General features: G+C 56.9%; 1 protein-coding gene across 1 annotated transcript; it reads left to right on the top strand.

Moving 5' to 3' along the window:
• Positions 1-10,007: 10,007 nt before the first annotated feature.
• On the top strand, positions 10,008-11,141 carry ACTRT2 (actin related protein T2; the record flags this gene model as incomplete). Its single annotated transcript, XM_082832548.1, has 1 exon — positions 10,008-11,141. The coding sequence occupies one exon, from the start codon at positions 10,008-10,010 to the stop codon at positions 11,139-11,141; it is 1,134 nt and encodes a 377-aa protein (XP_082688674.1).
• Between the last annotated feature and the right edge of the window lie 16,242 nt (positions 11,142-27,383).

Here is a 27,383-nt window from a genome sequence, read left to right as displayed (position 1 = left end):
TCAACATTAGATTTTAAATTATTTGAATTAAATCTGGGATCCTTCCGGGCCCTGCGTGCTGCGGGTTATTTATCACTGGCTAAACGCAGAGGTCTGCAGGGCCTCTCCAGGGACGGCCCTCACTTAGACGCTGCCTCTGAAATGTTATAAACTATTTAAAACCGAAAGCTTGGCTGTGTCCGGCTTGTGGGGGTGGGGGGGGGGGCGGGCAGCGTGCAAGCTCTGCTCTTCCGAGCTCCCTGGGAAAACGGGCGACTCACCACTCTACACACTTGTTCATTTGCTCCGCTTTTCCTCTGGGTAATCACTTTAATACACTTGAAAATAAACCTTTTCCCCACTGAGGCAGGGTGATTTTTTTCTCCTATTTAGCAAACATTGATTTTTTTTCCTGCCCCCAGTGTCCTGCCTGCATGAAGCTAACAAGCCTCCTTTGTTCCCGAGCGCCGGCCCCGCCCCCTGCCGCTCCCCCGCCACCGTCCCAGATCTCGAGGCGGTTCCAGCGGGGCGCCAGCAGGGGGCGGGAGACCTCTTTTTTGAGGGCCGCACGGGTGGGGGTGTGGCGGGCAACTCCGAGCCTCTGGGGCCAGGGAGGCCTGGGCGGCTGGTGGATGCGGGGGGGGGGGGGGGGGGGCGGGGTCTAGGTCCCCTGGGGATGTCCTAGGTCAGGACATAGCATTTCGAAGCAATGAGAAGTGGCCGCGGCGGTGTTTTACGTAAGCGAGGCTGCCAGGAGGGTCCCAGAAGAGGCGGCTCCCAGCCAGGTGCTCCCACCAGTCGATCTGTGTCCCTTGCTCTCCCCAGATGGCCGCACACCCTTTTCCCCTTAAACTCCATCAGTGCCCTGAGCTGCCAGGCATCAGGCGACATCCCTGCTGAGCTGAGGAAACCAAGGCTGGAGAAGCTGTGCTGGGGTCTGAGCTGCCCGCCGGCGACCCTCCACCCGGGCCCTGGTGCTCTGGTCAGTTCTCCGGGCAGGCAGCCTCCAAGACGGCCCTCGATGGCCCCATCTCCCGACACATGTGCCTTTAGTAACACCATCCCCTGGTCCGCACTGGGCTGACTCGCTTCTGAAACAGCAGAGGTGATGAGACCTCACTCCCGAGATCAGGTTATAAAGGTGCTTCTGTCCTGGGTGTCCCCCCTCCCCCACCCAGGATTGCTCTAAGGGAAGCCAGCTGCCGTGTCATTGCGAGGCTTCCTGGGAAGGCACCGCGGCGAGGGACCGAGGCCTGCCGACAGCCACGTGCGTGAGCTGGGAAGCAGAGCCCTCCTCACCTCCCTGCCCAGCCTTCAGATGAGACGGCAGCCCGGCCGGCAGCTGGCTGGCCACCTGATGGGGGGCCCAAGCCACTGCTCCAGCTGAGTCACGCCCAGATTCCAGCCCCATGGAGGCGTGAGATAAGGAGTGTATGTTGTGTAAGGCCCTCGGCTGCCGTCCTGTGTCACAGTAGCCGGAGGAGAGGGACACGGCAGGTGTTGCCATTCTAACCACGCCTCCCTCTGACACTCCACATGGATGTTTCATAACACCTGGCAAGCAGAGAGACCCTTAAGGACTCGCTCCATCACCTCTGAAAAATGGGGCCTGAAAATTCGTCCATTTCTTCTAGGTTGTTCATTTTGTTGCCATAGAGTTGCTTGTAGTAGTCTCTTATGATCCTTTGTATTTCTGTAGTGTCAGTTGTAACTTCTCCTTTTTCATTTCTGATTTTATTGGTTTGAGCATTTTCCTAAATGCCCATCAACAGATGAATGGATAAACAAGATGTGGTATGTGTGTATACACACACACACACACACACACACACACACACAGAATGGAATATTACTCAGCCACAAAAAAGAATGAAATAATGTCATTTGCAGCAACACGGATGGACCTAGAGATTATCATACTAAGTGAAGTAAGTCAGACAGAGAAAGACAAATACCATATGATATCACTTATATGTGGAATCTGAAAAGATGATACAGATGAATTTATTTATAAAACGGACTCACAGACACAGAAAGCAAACTTATGGTTACCAAAGGGGGAAGGTGGGGGAAGGGATAAATTGGGAGATTGGGATTGACAAATACACACTACTATATATAAAACAGATAAACAACAAGGACCTACTGTATAGCACAGGGAACTCTACGTAATACTCTGTAATATCCTATATGGGGAAAGAATCTGAAAAAGAATGAATATATGTGTATGTATAACTGAATCACTTTGCTGTACACCTGCAACTAACACAACATTGTAAATCAACTCTACTTCAATATAAAATAAAAATTAAATTAAAAAAAATGGGGCCTCAGACCCCGGTAGCTCCCTCCACGCTGTAAACGTGTGCAGACTTCCCTGCGTGGTCCTGAGTCAGTCTGGCCCTCGACCACACCAAGCAGGTGGAGAGGGGTACGTGGGGAATATCAACCATGGCTTCATTTGTGATAGTTTAAAAAAATCGGAAAACCCTCAATAACTGAAAAATTATTAAATGGAAAAACCTCAGTGGAGATTGTACAGACGAATTAGGTCAAGTGGATGACGGTCACCGAGCGGCCGTGAGAAGGTCAAGGCCGCGCTCTGCGGGCTCACGGACAAGGGTGCGATGCTCCCCGGGAGAGGGCAGAGCAGCACGTGTGGCTGCACCCATTTAACAGCAAAAGCCTATTTCTGGGTGTTTCCATAGGTACTTGTGCCTAGAAAACATCTGGAAGATTCAGACCCAGTGGTGACTGTGGCCACATTTGGAGAAACACCGGTGGGGGAGGTGGTGAGGAGGGGTCTTCCTCTGTCACTCTACAGGGTCCGTTGCCGTAACGTTTCCAGTCAAAAGCCTGTTACCTTTAGAGCAAAGTCAGGAGAATGAAAGCAAAAGGGACGGAATGCATGGCGAGGCCGTCGCTCTCCTGCCCCGGCTGATGGAGCCTCTCGGGCTGGCCCAGCAGTGACCAGAGGCCAGATCCAGGGCTGTCTCCAGTCTGTCCACCTCCACTGCCTCTGACAGGGTGCAGGGTGGGCAGGGTGCTTATGGCCCACACGACGCACATGCATCGTCCCAGAAGCGGACACGACGGGCCCCCAAGGGTTCCAAGTCCAGGAGGAGAGAGGACTGCACTGCCCACGAGTTTGTCCCCTGTTCCTCTGGAGACAGGTGAGGCCCCTGGCCGGCCCTCTGGCTGCCCTCTCCTCGGACCCCCTCCCCCTCCCCTCTGCCCACCCCCGCCTCCTGGGCAGAGGTGCTTGCATCTCAGCACGTCTGGGCTCTCTCTCCCCGTCTCTGCAGCCAGGTTGGATGCATGGTTAGGTGACGCCAAGCGGTTAGGTGAGGCCAAGGCTCCGAGAACCGGCCAGTGGACTGTGAATGCTGAGCTGCTGACGGCCTGGCCTCCGGCAATCTTGCCCTCAGCGGAAATCTCCTGCTCCCTTCCGTGGAGGGACGGACAGGACAGCCCCTGCTATGGGCTGAATGTGTCCCCCCACCCCCAATTCCTATGTTGAAACCCTGACCCCCAGTGCAGTGGTATTTGGAGGTGGGGTCTTTGGGAGGAGATTAGGGTGAGATGAGGTCATGAGGATGGGGCCCATGGTGGGATTAGTGCCCTTAAAACAAGAGGAAGATTCACCAGAGTTTGCCCTCTCGGCCCCATGAGGGCACAGCGGGAGCCCAGGAAGCAGGACCTCGCCGGGAACTGACCCGGATCTCGGACGTCCAGCCTCCAGAGCTGTGAGGACTAAATGTCTGCTGTGTGAGCCGCCCAGCCTGGAGTATTCAGTTGTAGCAGCTGAGCTATGAGGGCAGCCCCCCAGGTGGCGGTCCCGGGTCTCTGGACCACAGTGGGCTGTGCTGGGAAGGCCAAAAAACCTGCATCCACGTCCCTGACGCGTGGGCTTGGGCCACGCGGTTAGAGTTCCTGATGTCCGACACCCACCCGAGAGCCCCATCAGGAGAGGCGTTCCTGAGGGGCTGCCTTTCCCAGCCTGCCGAGGTCCGTGGGCCCCTCGCAGAGCCCTGGAGCTGTTACAGGGGTCCCCTGTCCTGTTGGAGCCAGAACCTGGATCCCCAAAACCTCAGTCTTGGTTGCAGTCACACCTGTCCCAGGGGAGGGTCCACCTCTCTGCCCAGCATGTGCCCAGGTGGGGCTTGTCACCTGTTCAGGGAGGCCTGCTGTGTCTCCTGCCGGTTGGGGGCCAGGTGGGGCTGGTCCCCTCCCTCCGGCCACAGAGGCGCACGTCCTCCGAAGCTGTGACCGGTCTCCACGGCATCAGCAGCCTAGACGCTTATGAGCTTGATGGGCCGGCCTGTCACAGCACCCTTGACCCCAGATGACTGTCCACAAGCTGCAGAAGCAAACACCACAATAAGGCGGCCAGACAGTGAACAGTGTGCACAGGGAGGGGCCGGGAGGGCCCTCCACCCTTCAGCAAAAGCCTGTTGTTACTTTGGAACAAAATGACCAGGGACCTGTCGCAGCACCGGTTAGGAGGGGGTGTGTGAGGTTGCGCAGGTGAGCGGGGAGGTGGGGGCGCCCTGGGGCCAGGGTGGGGAGCTGGAGGCCGGCAGCCAGAGAAGGAGCCCCACGCCGCCCCCTCCACGGACCTGCACGTCTGCGAGGTGGGGGCCCCTGGCGAAAGGCCGGAGGTGCCAGGCTGGGAGAAGCAGCGGGAGGCCGTGGTCACACAGGGCACCTCTGCAGGGCAGCGGCCCTCCCGGCTGACACCTGCTGAAGCGTCTGGGGCAGGCGGCAGCTCTGACCCTCAGGTAGCCTGCTGCTGGCTCTGACCGGGGGTGGGGGGGCGCCTCGTGAGATCCACTTAGAAGGAGGAGGCGAGGGGAGCTGCCCCAGGTGAGTCTGAGGCCCCTCCACATTCTCCTACCATCACTGCCCACCCCCACCCCACCTCCACCCGGGTGGGCAATGAAGAAGGAAAGCCGTGGCCTCGGGCCCCGGACACACCCACAGGGGCCCCACTACGACAGGTGAGGGGTGACCAGCCTCAGATCCTCTCCCACAGCCCCGGGGCCACGTGGCCCCGAGCCACCAGCAACCCCAATGCAGTGCGTGACCGAGAGCTCCTAGAAGGCAAGAACCCCCCGCCAGCCGGCCCTGCACGGGGTCTCCCCGGGGCTCTGCAGGAGGGCTCTGCGTGGCCTGAGCAGCCGTCACCGCGGAAAGTGAGGCAGGCAGGCTGAGAAGGATGGGAGCCCGGGGGTGGGGTGGGGAGGCTTGCGGGCCCCAGCCTGGAAGCACGGACCCAGAGAAGCAGCTGTGGGAAGACTCTGGGAGCACCCGCAGGATGGGAGGAAGGCTGACGGACATGAGACAGTCCAGTGGAAAGCTGCGTGTGGTTACAGCTCATCCCCAAGGGGCGTAGCGAGATACCGGCAGGGCTTAGCGAGGTAGCGTCAGGGGTACTTTTTATCCGCATTGTAATGCTGTTCTTGTGTTTTCCAAAGTTTCTCCAACAAAAATATACTTTTTAAAAATTTTCTGAGCGCTCAGGACCAGGGTTCCATGAGAGTGAGGGGCAAAAAGCCGGGGTGGGGCAACTGGGGGTCCTCTGGTGGTCTGGCTTCAGACGGTCTCGCGCCCAAATGGGTCTGTGTCGCTCGACCACTCAGTGGGGTGTCCTCTAAGCGATGCTGGACCGTGGATGGCCCCACCAAGGGCCGCCTTACTAAGCTCCCCAGAGCATGTCAGCTGGCTGCCAACTCCTTCCTTCTGCCCCAGGAACAACGAGTTTCACTGGTGTCACGTTGGCCGAGGTGGGCCAGGCCTGCCCCATCGCATCCAGTTTAGTGAGCCAGCCTCACGGGAGGCTGAGAGGGGAGTGACCTCGGGGTGTCATTTCAACCCCAGCTGGTTGGAAGAGGACAACAGAGCAGGCAGGACTCACGGGTGCTGTGCTGGCAACTGTGGGGACCCAAAAGGCTCTGCTGAAGTCCAAAGGTTACCAAGAAAGGAGGTGGACAGAGACAAGACCGGATGCTCAGTTCAGCTACTAAGAAAGGAAAGGTAGATGGGAGGGCGGGTGGGATGGGAGGAGGGGAGATAATTAAATAGGAGGTTAGATGGATGGAGGGATGGATTGGGTGGGTAGATGGAAGGATGGATGGATGGATGGGTGGATGGATAGATAGATGTGTGGGTGAGTGGATGAGTGAATGGATGGAAGGATGAACCGTAGCTGGATGAATGGATGGGGAATGGAAAAATGGCTGGGTGCGTAGGAGATACAAGTTCCATCTCAGAGATTCAAAGGGGCTAGGCTCCCAGGAAGAATGCTCAGGGCTCTGGGCTCCTCTGGGGCAAAGAGGTGGAAGAGCAACCATCCCCGGGGGCACCTGCAGGCACCCGTGGCCCCTGGGCTCCCACAAGCTCCCTCTGACACGTACACTGTCCTCTCTCTTGCCTGAGCAGTGCCCATCTTGCCAACCGCAGAGTCGCCCTGTTCCTTCAGGCTGCCGGCTCACACGGGCCCAGGCCCTCAGCAAGCAGGATCTGGCCACCAGATGCCAGCTGGTACTAATAGGTCCAGTCTGCTGGTCACTAATCGGCCGAGGCTCTGGGCGTCGGTGACAGATGGACTGAGGGACGACAGGACAGACAGGGAGACCTGGCCCAGGGCTCGGGTGGCCCAGGCTCAGTAGCCAGGGCGGTGGGAAGCAGGGGTGCCCAGCAGACCCAGGGCTACCCACTCCCAAGTCTAAATGCCCGGCAGCCGCCCAAGGCTGCCCAGTTGCTGTCCACCTCCCATCGAGGGCATGGGCCTGGGGGCCGTGTGGGAGCTGGGGGCTGCTGCTGGGTGTGACTGCTGGGGCAGAACCAGAGCGAGCCTTCCTGCACAGGGCGGAAGCAAGTGCCCTGCAGAGTAATCACAGCGTGAGCCTTGCCCTGCGGAGGGAGATGGAGTTATGGCCAGTTCTCCCATAAACTCGCTCAAGCGATTTACGAGGCATGGCCGGCATGGGGTGGGGGCAGGGCGGCCCCGGAGGGAGGCTTCTAACTGGGCTGGGAGAGGGCAACCGTCCCTGGGTTAATAGCAAACACACCCCCTGCAGCGAATGCTCAGGGCATCTCATCCCTTGAAGGGGCCACAGGACCGCTGTGGCCGTCGACGTGGACACCTGCGCCGAGATGCACGCGGCCCCTCCCAGACGTCCTGACCCAGGTGGCTGGAGGGACGGGCAGCAGACAGGAAGAGGAAGAGGCTGAGCAGAGGCTCCCGGGCACCTGGGCACCACGGGGTGGAGTCTCTGTCCCGGGGCGAGCTTGAAACCAACACGACATCACGTAGCTCATAAACCCACTGGTTTTCTCAGTGCCCACGTGCTGTCACCCCCCAGGGAGTATCCCACTTCTTGGGGGTGGGGTCCTCAGAGCCTTCCTGCCTCTCCAGGTGATGGACAATCTATGAGCCGGTTCAGACACTTATACCAGTATGCAGAAGCCTTCCCCGAGCCTGAGGTGGGGCTCTGACGGCAGATGCAGGAATGCGGCAGGGGAGCTGGCCCAGTGGCCAGCAGAGAACTGGTTTGCCCAAGTGCACAGAGAGGAGAAAAGTGGCGACCGCTTCCCCGGGGCCTGCTCTGCCAGGCGCATGGCACCCAATGGCCGTGGGTGGCCAGGAGTGGCTGGGGTCCCAGACCCAGGCTCATCAGGGAGAGTGGAAACATTCAGGAAAAGGGGTCCTGGAGCTCCTCGGATGGCTTTGCTCGGAGCCTCAGCCCTGATGGATGGCCCAGCCTTCACAGCTCTGTCCTCGAGGGTCTGAGCTTGTCTGGGATGGGCAGCGGTCACAGGGGGACAGAGAACTGCCCGCTACAGGTTTGGCAACTGGTGGAGGGACCTGGACTTGCCCTGCTGGCTGTCATGCACGCCGGGCCTGCAGAGAACAGGGAGGGGGCTGCGTGTGCCCGTGGGACCTGCACCAGGTCTGGCTGGCTGCCCCGGGACATTGTTACACATTGTGCTGTGTGCTGTCACAGCTGCGGGCTGCGGTGAGGCCTCGGAACACCCCCCCGCCCAGCTGGTCAGTCCGAGCTTTGCATGAACGTTTGTCCTTCCTCCTGCTCTGTCGCCCTGCAAACCTCCGTGCCCCAGCCAGCCCTGGGCCCCCAGGACACACCGAAGGGCCCCACCCCTGCGTTTGACCTCTGCACCCAGCATGGTTACATCACCACCCATGTGGGCCACTTTTAGGGCCAAAATTGAAAAAGCTTGAGGTCACACTCCTCCTGATTCAGCCGGGAGTGTTTGGCAACAATGGGAAACAGCAAAGCCCGAGAAGCCGAGTGCATAGGGCTTTTGTGATGTAAGCAGGCTGGAACCCCAAGACACGGCGCCCTAAGGACCGTCCTCGACCCAGCAGCCTCTAGGCACACGCGCTCCCCTGAACGTTGGGCCCCAAATCTTAGAGGCCCCCACAGTGGTAGCTGTGGCTCTGGGCTCTATAGTCTGGGGGGTGCGTCTTCTCTCAGCGTCAACCCCAGCGTGCATCTGATTCCACTTCCACGTAGAGGTGTCCTTTGTGGGACAATCTCAGTAATACCAAGTCTTTATTGACTCCCCCCAGGCTGAGCCCCAGGGGTTCCCACAAAGCTGCGCGTCCGTGTCGCTGGTCTACACCACGTGTCTATAACACACGCCCACGCCGTGCATCCACCCTACATGATGACACTTTTTCACTTTTTGCTGGTGGGTTTAGAAGGGCCGGCAGGACATGCAGAGAGGGCCCCCGGCAGAGGGAGGTGAGGGGACCTGGAGGGGAGCTTGTCTCCTGGGAAAGCTTTCTGGTTGGGCAGGAGCTGGCCTGGAGGGTGATTTCGGACACGACAGAACACCAAGTTAGCATTTTGTTCTCTAAGACTGGCTCCAGCTTCCTCAAGAAAAAAGTCAGCCCTGGTTCCCTAGTCTGAGCTCCCTCCCAGTTTCTCCTCCTGAGCTGGAAAGCAGCCCAGGCACACCTTGGTTCTCCGGGAGGCTGGAGTGGGCGCCCCCTGCCCTCATGGGCTTGGCTAAACCGGCAGCCTCACTGCCCTCCGGCCTGACTCTCAGCCTCAGACTTGGTGACCTGGTCACTTCTGACAGTGCTTCAGTGGGCTTGGCCAGCTGTGTCACGGGCCCAAAACAGAGATGTCCGGGGCTCCAATCAGGGCTGCCCCCCCAGCCGATGAAACCTCAGATCCCTGTCTTCACAGGCCATTGGGTTCCCAACCCACAACCACTGGATGTTGTTTGTGACAGCACTTCCGGGGCTGCAGAGAGCAAGGAGGGCCCTTGACCTCAAGCCAGAGCAGGGGTACATGTGCCCCGAGAGAGAGCCAATAGGCCCAGAGGGCTCTGCTTAGCAGCTACCCTGTGAGACAGGGTCAGGGTTCATGAGGTAAAGAGAAGAGAAATCCCTGAGAGCTTCCTGGAGGAGTCTGCACTCCAAAACTATGTTCTGAGTGCTTACTGTGTCGGAGCCCTGGGCATTGCTCCTCTAACCTGGACCTCTGCCTGGTGCTCGGTCTTCCCCTGTAGCAAAGAGAAGTGTGTCCGTCACCCTCCAAACAGAAGCTCCCTCCAAACAGAGGGCCAGAGATGCCAGTTTTATGGGCTGCTTCACTGGTTCCAGGTTCCACAACAGGCTCCTCAACATGGCCTGCGGGAACAGCTGGACTTCCCCCTTTGGCGTCTCACCAGGTGAGGGGGGGGCAGAGACCCCACCCCCAAAGGCCCCCGACTCTGGCTGAGGACAATGGTTGCCTTGGCTGGATTGTCACATATGCGACGTCATTCCTGAAAAGGCCTCAGCAGCCCAGGCTTCCTGAGAGGAGAGCAGATCCGTGGGTGGGGATGGAGGGCTCTCGGGGACCGGCCGGCCGCTAGCCCTGCCTGGGAGACGCCCCGAGAACCGCGGAATCCTGTGCCCTCAAGCTTCCGGAGGAGCCTCATACGTCACAAGGTGGCCCAGGAGGCTTCCATCTTCATTCTGGCGAAGCGCGGATGAGGATGCCACAGGCATGTTTAACCCACACGTGTTAGATTGTCCAGCTGTCATATTTGACAATGGGTCCGGGCTCTGTAAGGCAGGCCTGTCTGGAGAGGTTGGCCCCCGCCACGTCGTCCACTCCGTCGTGGGGCACCCCAAGTTCAAGATGCCTTCGGCAGGGGCCAATCAGAAGAAGTACTTTGTGGGGGAAGAGGCCCTGCACAGGGACGAGGTCTTACACCTGCACTACCCCATCGAGCGAGGCCTGATCACAGGCTGGGACGACATGGAGAAGCTCTGGAAGCATCTCTTCGAGTGGGAGCTGGGGGTCAAAGCCAGCGACCGGCCGGTGCTCATGACGGAGCACTCGCTGAACCCCAGGGAGACCCGGGAGAAGATGGCCGAGGTGATGTTTGAGAGCTTCCACGTGCCCGCCTTCTACCTGTCGGACCAGGCCGTGCTGGCCCTCTACGCCTCGGCCTGCGTCACGGGCCTGGTGGTGGACAGTGGGGACGGGGTCACCTGCGCCGTCCCCATCTTTGAGGGCTACTCCCTGCCCCACGCCACCACCAAGCTCTACGTGGCGGGGAGAGACATCACGGAGCACCTCACCCGGCTGCTGCTGGCCAGCGGGAGGACCTTCCCGTGTGTGCTGGACAAAGCCCTGGTGGACGACATCAAGGAGAAGCTCTGCTATGTGGCCCCGGAGCCGGAGAAGGAGCTGTCGCGGAGGGCAGAGGAGGTGCTCAGGGAGTACAAGCTGCCCGACGGCAGCATCGTCCGTATCGGGGACCAGCTGTACCAGGCGCCCGAGGCCCTGTTCTCGCCTGAGCAGCTGGGCGTCCAAAGCCCGGGCCTCTCCAGAATGGTCTCCAGCAGCATCGCCAAGTGTGACGCCGACATCCAGAAGATGCTCTATAGGGAGATGGTGCTGTCCGGGGGCACCACGCTCTTCCGGGGGCTGGATGGCCGTCTTCTGAGGGAGCTGGAGCAGGCTGCTTCCACAGGGACCACGATCAAGGTCACGGCGCCGCCCGACCGCTGCTTCTCCACGTGGATGGGCGCCTCCATTGTCACTTCCCTGAGCAGCTTCAAGCAGATGTGGGTCACCTCTGCGGACTTCAAGGAGTTTGGGACGTCCGTGGTTCAGAGAAGGTGCTTCTGAGGGGCCCGCGCGCAGGGTGGCTGCGGTGGGGAGGGAGCTCACCGTTGGGCAACCACGGGATGTTCAATAAAGGACAAAACGGTGCAGCCTTTGGCCACGTCGGGCTTGGTTCATTCTCGGGGGCACCAGAATAATTTCTGACCCTGGTGGTGAATCTCTTTTCACTGGTTCTGTCCCCCAGCCCCGTTTCTCCCGAGAAAGCCCTGGGTCATGAGTTGAGGGTCCATCTGTAGAGTTTGTGCCCAAAGCAGGGGCCAAGGCCTCCTGCCCAGAGCCTGGACTCTGCATTTTAAACCTGTGTCTTAGGTGGGTCGGGAGTGGGGGCAGGAACAAGCAGGAATGCTGCCCTGTTCTGAGGTCACGAAATCCTCCCCTGGGACGGCACCATAGGGCTATCACTGTGCTTTTATGGGGCCGGGCAGCTGAGTGGAATGCACCCCCTGTCCTGGGCGCATGGGGCCTGTCAGCAGCAGGAATCACCCTCTGTTTAAGGCCCTGTGAAGAGGCTGCTCCCGGGGGACCTGAAGAATCGGGGCTTGATTACCGTGATGTTTCTGTTTCTACGTTCAGAGATGTTTATAGCACTGTTTGGGGGTAAATATTGGAGACAAAGTGAATGGCCATCAGTAAGATCACATTTGAATAAATTATGCATACAGGGAATTTTCCCACATCGATGGGGTGGAACTCTCTCAAAATATTACTGGGAGAGAAGTGGAAAATACAGAGCTGCCCCTGGGCAGTGGAGCTGCTAGTATGTTTACCTGACATTTAGCCCAAGGACAGACCACCAACCAATGGACCTGCAGACACCTTGAGGCTGGGTTTCTCTTTCCTCTTTTTGGAGAAAAGGAACAGGGCAGTGGGCAGTAATTCCCTTCCTCGAATTAAATGCATCAACTTCATGCTGCCTCTCTGTCCAGGCTTTTGTCAGTTGGTGTGTGTGAACCTCTGGCACCATTGCTGTTTTCTAAACCCACCTTCTAGTTCTTACTGTTAGGATGTCACTTCATCATGGTATGAGGAGGTATTCTATGGTGGGTTTTGTTTTTAAGCTTGCTTTTTTGAAAATACTTTTTTTTTTTTTTTTTGCGGTACGTGGGCCTCTCACTGCTGTGGCCTCTCCCGTTGCGGAGCACAGGCTCCGGACGCGCAGGCTCAGCGGCCATGGCTCACGGGCCCAGCCGCTCCGCGGTATGTGGGATCTTCCCGGACCGGGGCACGAACCCGCGTCCCCTGCGTCGGCAGGCGGACTCTCAACCGCTGCGCCACCAGGGAAGCCCTGAAAATACTTTTTAAAAAGAAATCTACTAGTTAGATTTTTTTGTCTCACAAAAATGTTTTTAGAGATTATTTTGTTCATAAATGTTTCTTTCTTATGCTGATGATCAACTGAGTTTGTCTACAAATGTTGGCCTATCACAGTATTTTTTCAATACAGATTCGATTTACCAAATGACCATTTTAGTGTTTTTAAAAGGTACCGAGGACTGAGATATGTAAATCAGGTGACATAATATGAAAATTATGTGCCTAACTATTTTTGTAAAGGTGTCAAATAAATACATTTTCTTCCAAAAAAAATTGTTGTTTTTGTTTTTAAGAAACAAAACAGAACTGCCTTTGCACTAAATTAGTGACTTGGACTTTTGCACAGTGAAGACAGGCTGTGACACCCTGAATGTCTTGGTGTACGTGAACACACGTCGCACACACATCGCAGACTCTCACGCAAGACTTCAAGCTTCTGCTGAAACCTTGGGGTCAAGGAACATTTCATTGGGCTGTGTTGTGCCCACCCCTCCCTTCCCCTTGCTCATTTGGATGTCACCTCTCTTAATTCACCTGCCGCCACCATCTTTGATTCACCCAGGATGTAGTTTACAATCAGAAAAGAGCAAACGGAAGGATTTTCTCTCTTGGTGGAATATGCAGAACTTGGGATGTGTGGATATATAAATATATAATATATATAATACTAACAAAAATCAAATTCCCCGACATACATTTTTTTAAAAATCTGTGCCAAAAATGCGTTTTCAGAGAAAATCTTATTTTCATACTCAGACTGTGTATTGTCACTCATTTGTACAAGTGCGCTTCCTTACAGCATGGTCCCTGCTCCCACAATTTGGAAGTGTCACACACACAAAAAGACTCTACAAAAGACTGGCTTCCCTTCTTCCTGTGACCTTGACCTCTCCCCCAACTTCCTAACACTTATTAATTTATGGAACTTTTTCTCAACGCAGTTTTGTTTTGTGTGTCCATTGGATTACAAACTTTATTAAAAAATACAGAACAACAACAACAAAAATACAGAGGTGCCTTTATAAAATGAATCCCCCCTTTTTTGTTAAAGAAAGCAATGGCACTTCCCCGTGTACACCTGTGCACGTTGGTATGTACATATATAAGTGAATATGTGTTTTTATGGGGTTATAAACCATAAAGAAAAGAACAGAAGGGTAGACACCACGGGTTGGTGGGGGAAGGAAGGAAGGAATGAGAGGTAGTACAGAGGGAGGGGAAAATCTTACTTTTAGGAAATTTTACTGAAGAAATTCATCCTGAATGAAATAAACCCATCTATCTAAAGTGTGTGTGTTTGTGTATTTAATGTTTGCCTGGTATATCTTTTCCTATGTGTTTACCTTCAAACTACTTATGTCATATTTGAAATGTGCATATGGTGTATTGGAAGATCGCATATAGCTGGGTTGTGTTTTAAAAAAATCCACCAGTTTCTGTCTTGTAATTGGCATTTGTAGACGGTTTACATTTAAGGTAATACGTTCCATCTTAAGTCTGCCGTTTTATTGTTTCCTGTTTCCTCTGTTTCCTTTTTCTCACCTTTGAAACCGTGCCCCATAGGGTTAACAGAAACTGGTGTCTGACAGAAATTCTTGGGCTAGCCTTACAGCTTGTTAAAAATCCCTCTGCTTGTAGCCTGCCTTCACTTAATTATGCTATTGCAAATTGCACACCCTCCAAGATTCATGTAGCCCAAACAATAAGATGTTTGCCCGAGTTGTTTGCCAGAAAGTTGGAGTCAGCTGTGTCTAGTTCAAGCTCGAGCCAGCTAAGACTAGTTGGGACCACTGACCCTAAAATTGGGCCTGTGCAGGTGTCCGATGAGTGACCTTTTGACGTCAGGGGGCCCCAAACTCCACCCCCGGATCATACAAAGCGCCAACGTTTTTTGAACACACATCCCATGAGGAAGCGTGTAACTCAGATATGCCTGCGCAGAACACCGTTGACCTCACCTTTTCCCGACCTCTAATCACCTTGCCCCATGCCTAAGCCCACCCTGTTCTTTATCTCATAAATATCTCAAGCCCCCCGCCTTTGGCGGGGGGGCGGTGGGGAGGCTGGTCTGAGGCTGGTTCTCCCGTCTCCTCGCTTGGCTGCCTCGTGAACAAGCCTCTTCTCTGCTGCAAACTTCGGCATCTCAGCGTTTCGCTTGCTGCGTTTTGGGCAAACGACCCTGCTTCGGGAATCCCTTCCTCTGGGTTTTACTAGGAGACTTTTTAGGATTCCACCTTGAATCCTTGGGATTTATAAATCCCAAGGATTTATAAATCCTTGAATTTATTGGGAAAGTTTTGAGTGTACGGCTTTCTGTTGATTTCTTGGTGATTGAGTCAACACGACCACCCACTGGTAATAACATTTTTACCACTTGGAGTGAAGTGTATTTAGGTCTCTTTACCCTCCCAACTTTGAAATAGAATTGTCTTAAGTTTTTCCTTCAACCCTCAAAGGATTTCAGAAACTCATGAGAAGGGTCTAATATGATGACCACTATTTTTACCCAATCCCGTGTTCTTTTGCCCTTTCTGGAGTTCCGAGCCACCTTTTGGCTCTGTGCTGTTATTATTATTATTTTTTTTTAGAGAACTTCCCTTAGCAGTTCTTTAAGGGTAGGTTTGCTAGCAACAGATTCTCTTAGTTGCCAACATCTGAGAATGTCTTTACTTCCCCGTCATCCCTGAAGGATATTTTTGCTGGATATAGAATTCACAGTTAACCATTTTCTTTCAGCACTTGAAGAATATTGTGCTGGTTCCTTCTCCATGGCCTCTGTGGTTTCAGATCAGAAACCTTATTATTTGATTGGCGTTTCCCTACAGGTAATGCGTTATGTCTCTCTGGCCGCTTTCAAGAGTTTTTCATTGTCTTTAGTTTTCAAAAGTTTAATTATGATGCGTCTTGGCATGGATTTCTTTGGCTTTATCCTACTTGCGATTTATCTAGCCTCTTGAATCTGCAGACATGTCCTTTGTCAAACTTGGGAAGGTTTGTGCTATTATTTCTTCTAATATTTTTACAGTCTACTCTCTTTTCTATCCTTCTGGGTCTCTAAGGATACCAAAGTTTGCCGTTTCGTTTTTGTCCCACAGGCCCCTGAGGCTTCGTTCATCATTTTCCAGTCTACGCGGTTTTCAGGTTGGGTAAATTCTATTCACCTGTCGTGAAAGTCGATGATTCTACCCTCTGTCATCACACACTATTTTTGAGCCTTTCCAACATGCTTTTATTTGAGTTATGTTTTTTAGTTTGATAATTTCCACTTGGTTCTCTTTTTACAACTTTTAATTATTTGCTGAGAGTTTCCATTTTTGCATCTGTCTCAAGGGAATTAGTCACTGCTTGCTGAAATGTCTTTATGATGGTTGCTTTAAAACCTTTACCCAGATAACCTCGACATCTGGTTCATCTCCATCTGCTCTGACAACCACATCTGCGGTTTGTCGTTTCTCATTCACATTACGATGCTCCTGGCTCCTGGTATGCTAAGTGATTTTGTATTTCACCCGGGACAGTTGGGATATCCTGAGACTCTGGTTCCTATTTAATCCTTCTGTGGCAGGCAGTCCCCCTGTGGCAGTGGAGCGTGAAGGCTGGGTGTGTTCAGCTTTCCGGGTGGCCCCACTGACACCTCCCCAGCAAGGTGCTCACTGCTCACACAGCCTTCTTACAGACAAGTGGGGTGGAGTCTCAGCTCCCCTCTCAGCCTCACTAACCCTTCTTGCCTTGCTGCCCCTGAGTGGGGGTTAAATGACCCCAGGGGAGGGGACACCAGGGGAGGGGAGGCAGAGTGTCAGCTAGCTCACCTCCCCCTGCCACCTTCCATCGTGTTCATGCTGGGTGAGGCGGGGGGTCAGACCCCTGCAGGACCGCACAGACACAAGGGGTGGGGGTGAAGCAGGGCTGACAAGATGCTGCCCACACCACCTCATCCGGTCTCGTTGCTGCTGGATGTGGCTGGGCCTCAGTCCATCCCTGGACCCCACCAACACTACCCCGGCAGGGGAACTGGACCCCTGGAGGTGGGCAGTGGGTGGAGTGGTACGTTGGGTCAACTCTCCACTCTGCCCACTGAAACCGCAGGGGTGGGGCATGGTGTGTGATTGGCATTTGGAGGAGGACGTTCCCCAAAGGCATTCTATTGTTAGGTCACACTTTGCCCAGGGGAACAGGATTTACTTGGAGTGTTTTGTCTGTGCCTGTTAGAGATTTGGGGTAGGAGGCCTCTGTGGTGCCCTGTGGGGATATATGGGTGATGATAAGGAAGCCCAGGGAGCCCCCCCAAGTCCTCAGGCCTCAGCAGCCTACCACCTTCCTGCCCTCCAGATGCTTCCTGTGTTTGCTTGTTGTGTTACGACCAGGATGTTTAGTTGTAACAGAGAGGACCTGGAGGAAGGGGGCTCCTGGGTAATGTTTTCATTTCATTCCATCATACCTGAAGGTCGCAGGGGAACTTGGAGAGGCCACTGGACCCACCCTCAACACCTTCCCTTTCAGGATCACTGTTTTACAGGAGAGAATGTCAAGGCTCGGGGAGCTGGGAGCAGAGCTCAGCCCAGATTCCCAGTCCAGGGCTCTTTCTCCACCATTCTCCACCCAAGACTGCCCTTGTGTTACCAAACTGCACCTTAAATAAAATATAACTAAAACCTCTTTTTTTTTTTTTTTTTCTATTCAAGATATTCTGCTTCCCTAGAGGGGTGGGATAGAGAGGCTGGGAGGGAGGCTCAGGAGGGAGGGGATATGGGGACATGTGTATGCGTATGACTGATTCACTTTATTGTACAATAGAAACTAACAGTATTGTGAAGCAATTATACTCCAATAAAGAGCTATTAAAAAATAAAATAAAATAAAACATAATAAAGGATCCTCTGCTTCTCACATGGTGGCTGCTGCTGCTGATGGTGATGATGATGGTGATGATGATGGTGATGATGGTGATGGTGACGATGATGATGGTGATGATGATGGTGATGATGGTGATGATGATGATGGTGATGGTGATGATGATGGTGATGATGGTGATGGTGATGATGGTGATGGTGATGATGATGATGGTGGTGATGGTGATGATGGTGATAATGATGGTGAAGATGGTGATGGTGATGGTGATGATGGTGGTGATGGTGATGATGGTGATGGTGATGATGGTGATGATGATGGTGATGATGGTGATGGTGATGATGGTGATGGTGATGATGATGGTGATGATGGTGGTGATGGTGATGATGGTGGTGATGGTGATGATGGTGATGGTGATGATGGTGACGGTGACGATGATGATGGTGGTGATGGTGATGATGGTGATGGTGATGATGGTGATGGTGGTTATGGTGATGATGATGGTGATGATGGTGGTGGTGGTGATGATGATGGTGATGGTGATGGTGGTGATGATGATGATGGTGATGATGATGATGGTGTTGATGATGGTGATGATGATGATGGTGATGATGATGGTGGTGATGGTGATGATGGTGATGGTGATGATGGTGATGGTGATGGTGACGATGGTGATGGTGACGTTGATGATGGTGGTGATGGTGATGATAGTGATGGTGATGATGGTGATGGTGGTTATGGTGATGATGATGGTGATGATGGTGATGATGATGGTGATGCTGATGATAGTGATGGTGGTGGTGATGGTGATGATGGTGATGGTGGTGAGGATGATGGTGATGATTATGATGGTGATGATGGTGATGATGATGGTGATGATGGTGATGGTGGTTATGATGATGATGGTGATGATGATGGTGATGATGGTGATGGTGATGATGGTGATGGTGGTTATGGTTATGATGATGATGGTGATGATGATGGTGATGATGGTGATGGTGGTTATGATGATGATGGTGATGATGATGGTGATGATGGTGATGGTGATGATGGTGATGGTGGTTATGGTTATGATGATGATGGTGATGATGATGGTGATGATGATGGTGATGGTGGTGGTGGTGGTGGTGGTGATGATGATGATGGTGATGGTGATGATAGTGATGGTGGTGGTGGTGATGGTGGTGATGATGGTGATGATGATAATGATGGTGATGATGATGGTGATGATGGTGATGATGGTGATGATGGTGGTGGTGGTGATGGTGGTGATGATGGTGATGATGATGATGGTAGTGGTGGTGATGGTGATGGTGGTGGTGGTGGTGATGGTGATGGTGGGTATGGTGGTGACAATAGTGGTTTTCTCTCCTCTAGGTCATCTTCAGCACTCAGTTTGGGGTGCTGCTTGGGGTGTAGAGAGGGAAAGTAGCTCCCCAATTCCCTGACAGAATCCATATCAGACACTTTGAAACTGATCTGACTTCCAATTCTGGCTTCCTTGAGGGGGGTGGGAGGTTCCAGGGGAGTGTCAGGCAGACTATAGGCTGCTGCTAATGAGGGAGGAGAAATAAAGTAGCCCTGAGTTCAGCCTTCCCATCCACAGCTTGACCCTTTCTTTGTCCTGGAGATGTCTAATGTGAAAGATCAGGGCTTGGGGATGGCGTGGGCTAAGTCCCAGAGGAGGGAAGAGAAGCCTTTCTCTGGCTTTGAGCTCCTCGGGCCCTGCCTGTCAGGAGGCCAAAGAGTGAACTGAGCCAGTTTTCCTGTTTCTAAGATATGGGTTCCCACTCCTCACATCTTGACAGAAGCCTCTTCAGACCCCTTCCCATCCCTTTGGTCCTGAACCAGATCTTTCTGTGAAGCAACACATGGATGCAAGACGGGATGGAATGCTGCAGGCCGGCCAGCTCTGCTTGAGGTTCAGAATTCACGGACAGGAGAGGAGGACGTGGAGAGCAGAGGCCAGTCGTGCCTGAGCATAACCCTGGCTCTGAGTGAGACTGACCCGCCAGTATCTCTAGTGGGGCCAAGATGATGTCAGGCCCTCCATATCGCTGCCGAGGGCCTCTCTCCCAGCCCTTCCAGAGGTGACCACTCATATCCTGAAGGCCAGTGGTATGACTTTGTAGTCCAGGACCCTCCGTGAGGGTGGACAGGGCTCAGGGCCACCCCATACTCTACGGTGGCCCCCGCTGTGATGCTCCACTCCACCCCCCCCCAAAGCCCAGCTCCCACTCTGGACAGTGGAACAGGTTTCTGCAGGGGACTCAGAAAACGGGTTCCATGAGAGATCCTGGCCATGATTGTGGAGTACCCCCAAAACCATGTGACATGGTGGGAACCAGACACAAGCAGTGCTGCCCTGGTGTGGGACTCAGGCTGAAGGTGTGCTCCCTCAAGCACCCCATCGGCCACTCCATGGCACAGCAACCTCCTGGGACGTCATGGGGGAGATCTGAAGGCCCCTCTGTCACCAGGGGCTCCAGTGGTCCCAGCCTCTGATGGAGGAGCCACGAGTCCTGGAGAGAATCAGGTGGTTATGATGCAGTAGTCTGGGGGGACCTGGTGCTTTGGGGTCCTCCACCCCTCAGCCAAACCCCAGGCCTCATTATGGACAGATAGAGGCTGTGACGGCCACTGTGTATGTCCATGAGGACAAGTGCCTGTCCCTCCGCATGACTTGAGCTGGGGACGAGACATTACTGGTGCCAGGATCCTGTGGGAGAAGGGACTCTCCTCTGAGGGCTGAGCTGAGGATGCCCTTGGGCATCTAAGTGCATGAAGGAGAGGCCGCCAGCCCCCAGAAGGACAAAGTATGACAGGTGTGGCTATGTCCTTCCCAGGGGCCACCCCACCTGGAACAGAGGCCCCCGAATTCACAGCCGATCCTAACGGAGGGGCCACGTGCAGCCAAGGCATCCACCGGGCCTGCCGAGGAGCGTGACGGTGGCTGCAGACGTGCCCGACATGCCCAGAGCTGCCCGGCTGCCCTGCTCCGTGGGGGTCTCCTCTCTGCTCAGCTGTGGTCCACCCTCCAGGTGGTGGGTCACCTCTGAGGAGCCCGGTGCATCCCTGGGCCCTGACAATGCTTCTCCCAGGCAGGACTGGTCACCAGCGGGCTCCCTGCGGTTGAACTCTGGCCTCTGCCCAGAGCCACAGCGACCAGCCATGCGCACAGTGGGTCCTGGCCTTGACCTTCAGGTGGGGTGGGCAGAGCATCCACTGGGAATAACCCCTGATCCCTGTGCCCACACTGCCCGTCCCTGGAGCCCACAGTTTCCACTCTGAGGGTCTCCATGGCAGCCCTGGACGTGCCCCACCATGCCCAAGGGGGTGGGCCTGCAGGGAGCGGCCACGCTGTTCTGTCCCCCGGGGGTGGATGCAGCTGCTGAGGAGGGGACGGGACCACGGGCAGAGGTGTGAACTTGGATCCAACCCCCGGCGCCGCTGTGCGCTGTGAAGGACCCCTCAGGGTACAGTGCCAGAGCCTGGGAAGGATGGGGGGTTTCCAAGTCTGGCAGCCAGTAGGCTCTGCATGCGGACCCCCTCCCGAAGTGGCCTGAGCAGTTTCCACTGTGTGCAGCGCCCGTCACCTACACGGACCAGGTGCCGTCCAGACCACGAGCACCTCAGAGCCTGTGTCCAGAGGCCCGGGATTGGTGCCCCTCCCACCTCCAGACTCTGCCCTGAGGTTTGAAGACCCATGTGGGATGCTCTCCCCAGGGCCTTCGGGCAGAGGGGGCTGCCTGGGGGGGGGCGTGGTCCCAGCTCCTGTCCTGGAGGAGACAAACAGAGCCAGACAGGCTAAGCCTCCACAGGGTCCTTTTCCCCGCGGAGCCGGGGCCTGAGGCCGGATGGCCAACAGCTGCGTGTGGGTAGGGGTGGGGCAGGGGGCACCTTCAGGCCCTGAGTCACCCTGCAACCCCTGTGTTCTCCCTACCCCTGCCTTTCCCCAGCGTGGGGACGGGGCTCCTCTGGCGCTAGGACGGCGGGATCCCAGGGCCCCTGCCTGCACGAGAGACTGGTAAAGAAGTGAGCTACAAGTGTGGACAGCTTGAATGTTGTACAGCTAGCCAGCTTCCACGCAAGGGGGATTTACGGATGCTTAAGAGTTTAGCCTTGCACTCCAGGAACCCGGCGAGAGAATCGAGATGACGAGAGAATCGGGGGATGCTGGTGGAGACGATGCCACTGGGAGGAGGCCCGGGGGCAAGACACAGAGCCGGGACCCACCCCGAGGGCAGCCCCAACCTGACAACACCCCCGCCCCGCCCCGTTCTGACCCCTCTGAAGGCCCAGGTGGTGGGCCCTTCTCCGAGAGGAGCCCAGCCACCCTGGGAACACTAGGCACCTGGGGGTGGAGAAGCTTGACGATCTCGACCCTCAGAAGGGACGCGCTGGACTCAGGCTGCCAGGGGCCCAAAGAAGGACCAGTGTAGCCACGCCACCTGGTGCCCTGGGTTCTGGGCCGTGGTAGCCCTGGCGGTGCAGGCCCGCGTGTGCGGCCCCAAGGCCCCGGCTCAAAGGGGTGGCAATGGGGGGGCGTTGAGGGCCAGCTAGGGGTCGACACGGGACTGTGGGAGATGCTGCGTGGCTGCACAAAGCCTGGTGCTTCTAGCAGGCGCCATGAGAGCCCAGGCCCCGGGCCAGGAGAACCCAGGGGTCCAGGCAGGCGCCCGGAGCCGGACAGTCCAGCCGAGGCCTGGGTCCGGCCTCAGCCTCCTTCCTCGCAGGCCAGCTGCCAGCACAGAGAGGCCGTGCTCTGAGGAGTGGCATCTGCTGCCAGCCACAACCTTGTCCTGGGCACGGGCCAGAGTGGACACCTGTCCTGGGAAGAGCAGGTGTGTTTGCAGCTGCAAATAAGGGGAAGGGGCACAGTGGCCAGGCCTCGGGGCGGGCCCAGAGGGCGCTGACAGCCAGGCTCCCCTGCCCCCAACCTCCTGCCCACCCGGCCTGAAGCAGGACAGAGGGAGGCAGGGCCAGCGCTGACTGAGGGGGGCTGAGTCTCGCTCTTCCCATCGTTCCTAGAATGTTCGGGGGGGGAGTGGGTCGTCTGAGAGGGAACGGCAGGCACACGCTCGGGCTGGTTGGGATTCGACGGTGTTGAGCTGGCCGGTGGGCCCCCGGGGGTGGTGCCCTGTCCCTGCCAGGTCCAGGGGGCTCTGGCCACACCCACTCACCCCACCCCCCACAGCTTGCTCATGGCGGGGCAGGGGCTCTGCAGCAAGGACCCGGCTCCCCAGAAGGCGGCGGCTCTCGGTTCCCTGGGACCTGGCATGGTGCCAGCTCTCGTCCCAAGAGGTGACCTCCTAAGGCAGGTCCCGAACTCCTGGGCCCCTCGCCGGCTCTCAGGCCGAGGAGCCAGAGCCAGTTCCAGCCTCGTAGTTTTGCTACAAATGAAAACCTCTGCCCCCCACCAAGGGTGCCCCGGACCCTCCCACTGGTCCCTGTCGCAGCCCCAGGCAGCGCCGTCAGCGGCAGGCCGGTCCCCCTCCTCTGCTCTCAGCCCCGCCGCGGCTCTCGTCTTTCTGGGGGTGCCCCGCGCCTGCCGATCCCGTGTGTTTGGGGCTCTGAGCCGGTGACAATGCCCGACACTGGGAACAATGCTCTTATTGTCACAGCCGGCCCTGGCTCAGAGCTCGGAAACGTTAGACACAGCGTCCCTGGTTATCACCCTCACAGGGAACAGGGCTGGGCTCCAGCTCACACGAAGACATAATAATTTTCTCCCATTATTCAAATCTCCTGTTTCCCTCACTCCACCTCTGGCGGCAGGAGCTGAGGGAAGAGGCTGGATGAGCTGTAAGCGCCCAGGACCCCGGGATGGCTTCGCACGTGGGCAGCTGGGCCACATCCAGGGCCCACAGGGGTTGCAGCCAGGGCACCAGGCGCTACTCACGAGGGGCCTGGCCAGGGACCAAGACACCAGGCAGGGCGTTTCTAGGATTGGCTCCCCGCCCCACAGTTGTCTCTTGACCAGAGGCCCTCAGTGCTGGCAGGGCTGGGGATGACGCTGGGCAGAGATGCAGTCAGAGGGTGGAGGCAACCCCGCGGCCTGCCACCACCCATGTCGGCCAACTCTGCTCAGAGGTGACCGTTCCTGGCCCCCAGAGCTGGGGGCCCCGCCCGCCGCTGCCAGCCTGCCCACGGGGTTGGGGGTCACCAGGGGGACCCCACCCCACGCCTGGCAGGGAGGGAACACCGGGGGCTGGTCCGCCCACCGCAGCCCCGGTTCAGGTCTCGGCGAGAGGCGTCAGCCAGAGTAAGTGGATACCTCCCAGTTATGCAACCCGGGGTCGGTGAGGATGGGCTGCTCGGGTAGCGAAAACAAGCACCGTCCGGCTCCAGAGTGTGAAATCGTTGGGCCTAATTAGAGGGAGGCCGGGGAGGCGGGGCTGGGGCCGGACGCGGGTCTCAGCCTCCCCGCGACAGGCCTGTGCTGTGACGGGCTGCTTGAGGCCAGCTGGGCCCCAGGGTCACCCCAACACCCTGGGGGAGACGGGGGTGGCGCTTCCAGAGTCTCCTCCCCTCCCCCCGCTAGACGCGGACATTTCACCCACAAACCTTGTGTTGGGGGGCGCGGATGGGGAGGCTTTTGCCTTCCTTTCTCTGCGCCCGAGGGACGCTTCGAGTCCAGTCTGTTCACTTAACACTTACTTGCTCGTCCAGCAGCAACTCTGGGCCGGGCCAAGTGGGCCCCGGAGGTTCCGACAGGAGCCAGGGCAGCCCCGACCCCAGGCTCACAGCCTGGAAATTCACAACGGAGGGTCAGGTGCCACCTGTGACTTGGGGAAGACGGGGACCCTGCCATCCCTTGCAGCAGGGTGCCCTAAGCCTGGTAAGGATCTGGAGCATGGGGGACACCCCCAAATGGGCCCTACGGAGGGGCCCAGGTCCAGGCTTCGAGCGAGAGGACGATGGGGAGGCCCAGGGAGGAGGTGCAGACGAGAGGGGCTCGTACCCTCGTTCAGAGCCCTCTTTGTACAGAGGGAGCTCCCTGCTTTCTGGCCAATGCTTCTCTGCCGCAACATGAGCGGCTCGGGGGAGGTATTGCCCGCCCCTGGGGGCAGGGAGCAGCACACCCCCGCCCCCCGCCCCCCGGCTGGAGTCCTGGCAGGACAGGCCAAGGTGGTCCCCGCAAGAGCACAGCCACCACCCTGCACCCACGCGGGAGGCGGGCGGGGCCAGGAAGCAGAGCTTTATGAAGACAGATGAGGGAAGGAACGAGACACTCCATCCCGCTGGAGGGGCCTTTTATCTCCCAGGGGCTCGAGAGTGTTTCACATAAAACATCCCCAGGAGCATCAATCAGAAAGTGGAAGTGAGACTCTATAAAGACCTGCAAATACTGGCTGTGGCTTGTGCCTGTGGGCGGTAAGGAGCTTAACCAGAAAAACCTGTGAGCCCGCGAGAAGCTCGTTTCTAAGGCCCCAGGGAGGCGGGAAGCAGCACGCCCTCGGACCCTCGCCAGAGACTGCTCTGGGTCCCACGGGGACCCACCGGGGCTGCAGAGACTTTGGCCAATGAGGTTCCTTCCGTGTGTTACTCCCCACCGTGATGCTGGAAGCTCGCCGGGAGCCCTGGTGGGGAGTGGCCGCAACTCCCCATCAGAGCCCCGCCCCGCTGGTACCCGCATACCACTGCCCTGGTGGGGGCCCCGGCATCTCAGCTCCAAGCAGGGTCACCAGGCAATGGAAGGACCACAGCTGATGACTTTCCGCCGGTCTCCTCAGCCTCCGTGCTCAGAGCCCTGGGTGGTCCCCTCTCAGAGTGGGGAGGCAACTGGCCCAAGCAACCCTTGTCCTCTTTTAGCAGAAAGAGGGGAGCCTGGAACACAGGACCATCCCAGACTAGCAGCTGTGTGCAGGGGCAGAAATGCACCCACACCCCCCGGCTGTACACCCAAGCCAGCCCTGACGCGTCCTGCTGCAAGAGATGTGGCTCCTGGGCTGCGAGGGCTGGGCAGGTCATCGGAGGTGACCGTAGACCTGGGGAAGCCCTGGCAAGGACACTGGGAGGCCCGTGGTCTTCCTTGCATCTGGGGCATGTCCCCTGATGGAGAGCCCTGGACCCAGGTCCAGCCGTCATCACAGGGTGCCACCCACAGGCTCTCGGTCCGGGCCCGGCCCACTCTCCCCATGCTGCTCTGGTCAGCAGCCTGGACATCCTGCTAATGCAATGACGCTGGCAGGCTCTGTGGACCCCTTTCGAACCCTCCCAGAGGGGGCTCATGAGCCTGGAGCAGGGGAATGTACCTCCCCAGGGTGGCTCCCAGACCCCTCCCTCCCTCTCCACCTACGGTAGGTGGGCTTACCTGTCCAGGGTGGCTCCCTGGCCCCTCCGTCCGTGTCTCTCCGTCCAACCCAGAGTTCTCTGCTTTTCCTTCACAGATGTGCAGACAGACGGTGGTGTGTGCCACCGGAAACCAAAGATTTTCGCCCTTGACAGACAGATGCATCCGATGCATTTACCCAGCATCCCTGACTCTGTGGGCCGTTCCCGGGGTCTAGCGTGCGAGCCGTCCCAGCCCCAGTGCCTGGGGCCCACGCTTCCCTGTGGCTCAAACTCTTCCTCTGGTCATTCCAGGGATGGTTGCCTTGGGCGGGGGGTGGGTTCTGGAAGCCCACGGGAGGAAAACACCAGGTCCTCCCTGGAAAAGGCACAAGCACCCCCATCCTCTCCCCTCTGGCGCCACCCTCCTGGATTCAGCCTCGAAGGCTCTCCCTGCCCGCGAAGCCCGAGGGCCCCAGGCCAGGTGGTCAGGCCTCCTGGGGCTTGTCAGCACCCGTGTCAACTCCTGGGAAACTCAGTGCTGAATGTGGGGCTCAGAGCATGTTTTCTACTCTTCATGTGTCGGCAGGTCTGCAAGGACTTGTGATGGCCGATCTTCTGTGTCCTCTCGACTAGGCCACGGTGCACAGACATCAGGTCCCACATGGGTCCAGATGTTGCTGGGAGGATGCTTTGTAATGAGATCAACATCTAAGCAGACTCTGAGTGAAGCAGATTGCCCTGCAGACCGTGGAGGGCCTCACCCCATCAATCGAAGGCCTGGCTAGAACCAAGACTGACCTTCCTCAGCAGGAAGGAGTCCTGCCTGCAGACGGCCTTCGTGCTCGAGCTGCCCAGTTCCCTGGTCTCTCTCTCCACACACACACACACACACACACACACACACACACACACACACGCGCACACGCACACGCGCACACACACACGTACACGCACACACACACGCGCGCGCGCGCGCACACACACACACACACCCTATTGCTTCTGTTTCTCTGGAGGACCCTTACTAATACAGAACACAATGGAAACTGTTTATGACATTTAGTGCAACACACTTTCTGCTCAAAATTCCCCTGCTGTTGAGTGTGTCCCACCGTGCGGGGGTGCCAGGAGGACCCTGGGAGAGCCCTGGGGCCTGAGCTGGGCAGACCTTGCAGGGCTGCTGGATCCCGGGTTCAGAGGTGGGGTCCATTTGCTGAGCGCAGACCCGCTCACCACAGGCCGCCAAGCCTGCTTTGCTTGGCACTTCGGGTCGTGTCTCTGCTGTGGGCATGTGGGCACGTGGCCCTTGTGGCTGCACTGACCAAACTCCTCGCGTTTGCACTCAGATCTCTGAGTCTCCAGAGGTGCTTGTGCCCGAGGGTGACACACGCAGGGAGCGATGTCGGGCCACCAAGGAGTCCGGGGAGGGGCTGGACGCCAGCCCTCTACGCCCTGAGTTCCCCGTGACACTGATACAAACCTCACACCACGTGGCTCAGCCCCTTTGCAAGACATAGGAAACCAACTCGCTTTTCTGAAAGCTGGTGGATGAGAAGCAGGTGTCAAGCTTTCAGAACACAAATACAAATTTTATTTCTGCCACAAAACCACAGCAAAGCCCAGATTTAGAGGAAAATCACTGTTGTTGTTGAAGGCGATCCACGAATGTAACTCGCTGGGGGCCTGGGGAGCGGCTGAGCTGAGGGATCCCTTGGGCTGGTGCATCGTCCGTGACTCTGGCCTCAATGCCTGCGAGGACCCAGGGGTCCCGACCCTGAGCCCTGGTCCTCTCACCTGTCACCTCCT

The sequence above is a fragment of the Leucopleurus acutus genome (assembly GCF_964270905.1).
Source record: "Leucopleurus acutus genome assembly, chromosome: 2".
Classification (NCBI taxonomy): domain Eukaryota; kingdom Metazoa; phylum Chordata; class Mammalia; order Artiodactyla; family Delphinidae; genus Leucopleurus; species Leucopleurus acutus.
Note: the sequence above shows the minus strand (reverse complement) of the source record. Positions and strands in the feature narration are given on the sequence as shown.